Source organism: Vigna angularis, chromosome 1, assembly GCF_016808095.1.
Source record: "Vigna angularis cultivar LongXiaoDou No.4 chromosome 1, ASM1680809v1, whole genome shotgun sequence".
Classification (NCBI taxonomy): Eukaryota; Viridiplantae; Streptophyta; class Magnoliopsida; order Fabales; family Fabaceae; genus Vigna; species Vigna angularis.
The window spans coordinates 36494987-36503096 of NC_068970.1; the positions used below are offsets into that span (position 1 = coordinate 36494987).

At 32.9% G+C, this 8110-nt stretch overlaps 1 protein-coding gene across 1 annotated transcript; it reads left to right on the forward strand.

Moving 5' to 3' along the window:
• The first annotated feature begins 5473 nt into the window (after positions 1–5473).
• On the forward strand, positions 5474–7641 carry LOC108339604 (delta(8)-fatty-acid desaturase 2). The gene has a single exon (XM_017576803.2). The coding sequence runs from the start codon at positions 5936–5938 to the stop codon at positions 7274–7276; it is 1341 nt and encodes a 446-aa protein (XP_017432292.1). The 5' UTR covers positions 5474–5935; the 3' UTR covers positions 7277–7641.
• The last annotated feature ends 469 nt before the right edge of the window (positions 7642–8110 follow it).

The window sequence follows — 8110 nt, forward strand, 5'->3', positions numbered from 1 at the left end:
AATTTCACATACAACATACAGGAGAATTTATGTCATACAAATGGATGCACCTTATCCTCAATAATAATACCATAGAGACATCTCAATCTCATATATAAATATATAATATCTCATATTCATCAACTTTACCATTATATAAATATTGTTTGAACAAGCGTCAAGTAAACAACCTTGCTTTTTAAAATTAAGAAAGATTTTCTTGCTTGAGTAATTTCACAACGTTGAAGTAAAATAATTCCAAATATAATATTTGGTTCTCCTTCTTTCATGTTAGCACTTGTGATATTGAGTGATGCATACAATAATGAACACGGTTTCGATATGGTTGGAGAAATAGTTCACCCTTATAATAACTTAAAAAATACATTTCCAATAAAATAAACTCATAATTAATCAATTGAAACTAATATTAAATACTCATTTCTTCTTACATCTATACCAACAATAAATATCATATTTACTTATGTAATGTAATTACATTCAAATTTTAATCTAAAGATATATTTTAAAGTTCCAACCACTAAATAACACATTGATATTCATAATTTAGTAAACACAGTTAGACTTCCACCTTGCATTTCATATATCTAATTCAACATCTATCTAATATACTATTTAAACTACATTTTTTTAACTAAGGTCATATAGGCTTTTATACATACTTTCAAAACCCTTGTTAAAATTAGAATAATTGTCAAAACTCATGATGACAATAACTTCTAACAAAATATTCAATGAGAAAGAAACGAAAAGAAATCCTTAGTATAAAATTAGTTATTTTCTAGATCAAGAATACGAAGACTCAACTTTATTAGCATGTAATTACGTTCGAAAGGTTGAATTATATAAATAATATATTAATTATTTTCTAAATCTAAAAAGACAAAATGTTTTAAAAAAATAATTCAGATAAATAAAAGTTTAAATAAAATAAATAATAACATTTATAACTTATTTATAATTTTTTTATTTATTTAAAATTTAATTTTACTAAAATCTCAAAACTTATAATTATGCGTGATGTAACATCTCAATTAAATAGTCTAATATACTATTTAGGAAATATCACAAGTCCAATCAGATAAACAGTTAACCAGACAGGAAAAATATAAAGTCTAATCACAGTTATGTAAACATAACTATAAAATAAAACTTTGTATATAAGGTACTAAGCTCAAAACTATGTACAAAATTGGTTCTTTAAAACAACTAAAGGAAAATATACACAACTATATAAACTAAAGCCTCCATACATTTGTGTCGTCTCCACCTAAAGTTTGCTCCACAAACACGTCATCTTCCTTTGGTCACACCCACCAGATGATCATCGTCCAAGAATCAAACATACACAATAGCCAAACACAAAAACATACAAAATGGTAAGTTATTTTAAACAGAAATAAACATATAGTATTTAAGGTTCCATCATACATCACATTTCAAGTTAAGTAATCAAACATCCTAATTATGCAAATGAACCTAGATTTGACCAACCAGATATAATATGAATGTCGAGTAATTGCGGGTCATGCGCTTGTGGTGGTCTCTATTGCTCTGGAAAGTCATTGTCAATGGGTTTCATTCTACCACAAACACACAATTGGTCTATTTCATGTCTTAGGTCATACTAGAGCACTTAGACTAAAACCTCCTTCTACTCTCACCACATACATCGCTTCTTTCTACTTGAGAATGAATGATCATTAGATTGTTAGGATAACCCCCAAGACAGAGCTTCCTACATCCGTACCAACAACACTTTGATACAACTAATAAGAATTCTTCTTATAACACTTATAAACCTCAATTTCATACCATCATATGTTTCAAACCATATCATAGAGTATTAGATAATACATTATACCATTTAAATCCAAACACAATAGAGAAGATTAATTAAAACAACCAAGAAAACCCAGACCCACTTGCTCTGCACCAGAATCATGGCGCTCAACAAGCACAGGCTCGCCCAGGGAACAAACCCTGTTTCCCAGCAAAAACAGAGAGCTCCACCAGCCTAGTGAGCTGCTCGCTTAACCACTGAAACCCACTGCCAAAACACCCTAAATACTCGCCCAACGAGCCACTTCCTTGCCCAACCACTCTGCATAATTCTACAGACCACCAATTCTACACAATTTGCATCCTCTCAAACTCACATGCCATATCCTATGTACTTTCTACCAATTTCTACAACTTTTATTTGGTATTCTAAGCTACAATAGACCTAACCAATCATATATTGTTAGCATAAAGCTGAAGAGCAGAAAATTTGATGATGTCTTAAAATCAAGTCTCAAGTGCTTTTATTGTAGGAAGATCTTCATGAAGACTTGTTTTTATATTAAAGCTTTTATAATTTAGTAGATTGATGTATATGATGTGGTTTATCTTTGATATTGTGTATTTTTTGCCTTAGGTTGCGTTAAAATTTGTTTTGAATTAGAAAACCTGAATTTATACTCAAGATAATCGATTATCAATTTATAATAATCAATTATTAGTAATCAATTATGACTTGCCATAATTGATTATCACGAGCAATTATGATTGAGTGTTGTTGTTGTTGGCATAGAGCGAGAACTTTCACAGGGAGTGTGATTGAATGTTGTTGTTGTTGGCATAGAGTGAGAACGCCTCACAAGGAGTGTGATTGAATGTTGTTGTTGTTGCTGAGTTGAAAGTCTGTCATATTCGTGAAGTATTCAGAGGAGGTGTTCATCCTTTGTGAAGATTCAGAGGAGGTGTTCATCTCTTGGGGTAACAAGAGAGGTGTTTTAACCTTAAACTGTTTTATTTTCTTTGTGACTGTAACAATTTATTGGTTTGTGCTAATGAAACGTTAATTCTAAGTTGAGATTAATAAATGGATGTAGGATCTGTTTGATCCGAACCAGGATAAAAATTACCTGTGCAATTTTCTCTCTTCCTTACTCTTTTAATTTGTTTAAATTGTTTTAAAGAATTTATATTTACTTGAGAAAATTATTAAAAGAACGATTTGCGATAAGAAACCAATTCAGCCCCCTCTTGGTTTATTGAACAAGTTAACCATTCTGATGCACCGCTTTGACATATATAATCCAATTCAAACCAAGTTTAAGTCATTTCATCAAAACCAACTAAACACTCCTTTATAGAATTTTAACACCTAACTTAGCTACTTAGGCGTATGAGCAAGTCACAAATGACTCAAAGACAAACCACAAACACTCTAATTTGCCTGACACCTTCAAAACAAAAACTCATTCTTCATAACCTCTAAAATGCACCTAAAAGTCATAAAAACACAACCTATTATATATTATACATTTATAAACCATTTTTCTGTTAACTCACCACCTAAAAAAGTCCCAACCATGTTCAATCATTCAAACACGCTTACTATTAAATACTTTTATTTCAAGCATAAAAATCAACACACATTCAACAACAAACTATTAACTACCAGTTCATAATTCATAATTCAAATTAAAAGCAAACACTAACTTTTCTTACCTTAATAGGAATGCTACCATACTTTACATAATGTTCTACCATTGCTTCAAGTCAAGGAAGAAACACTTACACACCACAAAATTGTGATCGAAGTGAGTTCTTAGGATCTTTGATCAACAAAGAATTGAAAAAGAGAAACAGACGACACATGCGAGAAAAGTTTAGTCACATGTGTCTTAAACTACAAATTAAAGAAAAAAACATAGAAATTTACTTGTTCTAGAATATAAAATGATCAGATCATGATGAAGATTACACTGTCATGATCTCCTAGACGATTACTGATCGTCAAACAATTCTAGAAAGATAATGAATATTTTAAATAATGAAAAGAATTTATAAAATTCTATTTATATTATTAAATTATTTTAATATTAAAATATTCAATCTCATTATTTTATAATACTTATCAACTTTTAATACTTAAAATTTTAGGTTTTACGGAATATAAATTTATTTTTTTTCATATAATAAGCTAATGCGTCGTGTGAGGTATTCTTCACAAGTATTCAAATAGATAATTAGTTATTTACACAATTATTTCTTCTAATAATATTATATATATATATATATATGTATATATATAATTTCTTTTTCTTTCCCCACCACACCGAAAGTCTCTGAATAGAAAATTCCAAATGAATTGGGCACTTGCAGATGGGGTATAATAAATGTAACATTTAATGGAGACTATTACAACGTCTCTTTTTCACGTTTAAATGAAAATGTCTACGAGTAAAAGGCTTTAAAGCAGCACTTATCCAACACTAGGTCCTTGGGACAATTTCTAGAAAATCTAACTAAAATCACAATTAATACCCACCCAACTACTGCTTCTAAGAATGGAATACATTGATTGTTCTTAAGCAAGTTAACACTATTTTTATACTCATTGAGATAATGAAATTATTTTAATAAATCATATATTTATTATTATTTTTCATTTGTATTAAAAAATTAAAAATAGAGTAATTCCAAAGAGAGAGGGAGAGAAAGCGTACACTTTAATTGACAAATTAGTTAAGAAAATTTCCTTCACGTGATACGAGGATTTGACTAATTATTGTTACAGTCAGCACAAATTTGTTTTATTTAAAAACGCTGTATACACACCGAAATTTTGGTTATTTCATTTACGAACACTCCGTATAACTTCATTCATTTTCCGTAATTTAAACTTGGAAAAATTAAAATCTTAATCTTCTAAACTTAATTTATTCTTCTAACCTTTCCTAATTCAATTTAATTTTCCAAATTTAGTTTGGGTTTGAGTTTTGGTCATCCACCTTTTTTTTTCATTTACTTTGTCTTTAAGTTTTCTATTCACAAAGTTCTCCCTACATTTCACCGTCTTCGTCCTTTAATTGATTCAAAAAAGATTCCGCGTTTCCATTGACCTGAGAGTACGATAAAAATGCTTAACAATGACAGATAGCGAGGCTAGAGATTTGATCCACCATAGCAACTTTCCAATTGTGATTAAAAATTAATATCAAAGTAGCTAAATAGTTAAATAAAGACAACTTTCAGACAGTTATACATGTTTTCATGGTGAAGATTTGGAAATAAAAAGTAGAAAAAAATCATAATCAAATATCTTGTCATTTAAGAAATTTTCTTTAAATTGGGAGTGAGAACAAAATTAACAATATATTTTTTAGAATTAACAGCTTAAATTCGGAGAATAAAATTAGAAAATCGAATTGAATTTAGAAAATAATAATATCAAAATCAAATTGCAAAGACCGCTGTTATGACTCCTTCTCTTACTACGACTTGAATAATGGGATATTTCCGTTGTGCTTCCGAAAATATCTTTGGTTGGACTTTATCATTGGAAATACTCTGCGACGTGGTCTACAATTAGTAGCGTGTGGGCTACCTAAAACATCCTCTGAGCCACACAAACATTGATCCGAAAATACAAATCACGGTTAGAAGAAAGTTTGTTAGAGCCACCCAATAGCAAGAGGGGGTACATAATTGTAACTATTTTGTTTGGTTTCTGACTTGGACAACCCTGGACCAAACCTTTTGTTTTGTTTGTGTGGTGCTCTTTCACAAACAGCTTATAGTCTCCTTTACTCTTTGAGCATCTCCTGTAATGGCAAAACATTTTTAAATCGTACATGTAATATTATTCTTCACATGTTTTTTCTAACCATTTACTATTTATCAGGCTAAACTTTCTCCCTCCTCTTCTATTATTATTATTATATAAACTTGAGTGCATTACCTGTTTCTCATAAAAATAAATAAATAAAGGCAGAGAGGGAGATAAAGAATCAGGATCCCTGAGTTAACATGGGGTTGTCTCTCTGAACAACCCCATCATCATAACGTTTTGGGAGAGGGATTGTTTGAATTCGGAATTTGCTTGCATTGTGAGATCATCACATTTTGTTTGTGTTGGTGGTGTTGTTGTGGCAACAAAACAATGGAGGTTGAGAACAAAAAGTACATCACATCGGAGGAGTTGAAGGGGCATAACAAGCCAGGGGATTTGTGGATTTCCATTCAGGGAAAGGTCTACAATGTCTCAGATTGGGCGAAGGAGCACCCTGGTGGAGAGGTTCCCCTGTTGAACCTTGCAGGCCAAGATGTGACCGATGCATTCATAGCCTACCATCCTGGCACTGCGTGGAAACATCTTGATCCCTTCTTCACCGGGTACCACCTCAGGGATTTCAAGGTCTCCGAGGTTTCCAAGGATTACAGGAAGCTTGTGTCCGAGTTTGTCAAAATGGGTCTTTTTGAAAAGAAAGAACATGTCACTCTGTTCACCCTAGCCTCTGTTAGTATCATGTTTGCCATTGTTGTTTATGGCACCGTGATGTGTACCAGTGTTTGGGCTCATTTAGCTTCTGCCCTATTGTTGGGCTTGCTTTGGATGCAAAGCACCTATGTGGGTCACGATTCTGGCCACTATGAGGTCATGACTACTCCCGGTTACAACAAATTAGCACAGATCCTTTGTGGTAATTGCATGACTGGGATAAGCATCGCATGGTGGAAGTGGACTCACAACGCTCACCACATTTCCTGCAACAGCCTTGACCACGATCCCGATCTGCAACACATGCCAGTGTTTGCCGTGTCCACTCGTTTCTTCAATTCAATCAAGTCCTGTTTCTATGGGAGGAAGTTGGAGTTTGATTCATTGTCCCGATTTCTTATCAGTTACCAGCACCTGACATTTTACCCAATCCTGTGCGTTGCCAGGGTCAATTTGTATTTGCAGACTTTATTGTTGTTGTTTTCTAGGCGCAAAGTCCCAGACAGAGCATTCAACCTTATGGGGATCCTTGTGTTTTGGATTTGGTTCCCTCTCCTGATTTCTTGCCTTCCCAATTGGGGAGAAAGGGTGATGTTTGTGATGACCAGTTTTGCCGCTTGCTCCGTCCAACATCTTCAATTTTGTTTGAACCATTTTGCTGCTGATGTGTATGAAGGGCCACCAAATGGAAATGACTGGTTTCAAAAGCAAGCAAGTGGGACATTGGACATTTCTTGTTCAAGTTGGATGGACTGGTTCTTTGGGGGATTGCAGTTCCAACTGGAGCACCATTTGTTCCCAAGGCTCCCAAGGGCCCAATTGAGGAAAGTTTCTCCATTGGTCATAGACCTATGCAAGAAGCACAATTTGCCTTACAGAAGTTTGACATTTGTTGAGGCAAATATTCGGACTCTTAAGACACTCAGAACCGCTGCCCTTCAGGCAAGGACTCACCCTACCCCTCAGAATTTGCTCTGGGAAGCATTCAACACCCATGGTTGATTTCAGCATCTGGATCAGTGAAGAGTGCTGGTCATCAAGTTCGTTTTTTTCCCACCCTTCTAAATATCAACATGTTGTTCCCACTTTAATTAGTTCCCACTGGGTACTGATAATTTAATGTCTCCTTTCTTGGGTATGGAATAAAACGGTGGCCTCACTTTATTTTGCGAAATTCAGATGATAATGATCTGGTGGCTTCGGCAAGAATCCTTTTGGGATGTCCCTCGGAGGAGGAGCGCATCTAAGATGGTTTTTTTCAGAGGTGCAAATGCTAAAATATCCATGTTTTTTTTCATTTTTCTGTATTTTGTTTTCTTTTTATGATATTTAATTTTTTGTAAACCAGATCGACGCAGATTTATATTTTATTTCCGGTGTGAAACTTCATGTTATGTCAGTCCGAAGTTTGGACACCTGCAGTTACTTTCACGCTAACAAAATTTCTTACACAATTATTCATAATTCATCAAATCGATCTTCATTTCCTTTTTGGTCTTTCTCACTTCCCTAGTATGCATTTGATTACCGAATATGTTATTTTAAATAAATTACGCTCCGGCTTATTATGTTTCAAACATGCTTAGCTAGTAGCTGCATAAAACCTATGACTAAATAATAATAATAATAATAATAATAATAATAATAATAATAATAATATTTTATGTTAAAAAAAAATGAAAAGTTAAACTGTCTTTGAAAGAAATGATAGTGGTTGGTTAATGTATATTAACCACCCTTCTTACCTTTTTTATGATAACTCCACTTCTATCAAGATTTAATTGTCTATTTTTTCTTGTGAATTTATATAATTTTAACAGAGATTTTATTTATTTA

What these genes read in the sequence shown, in the direction of transcription:
- LOC108339604 (XM_017576803.2), top strand. Translation starts at nt 5,936, where the DNA reads ATGGAGGTTGAGAACAAAAAGTACATCACATCGGAGGAGTTGAAGGGG.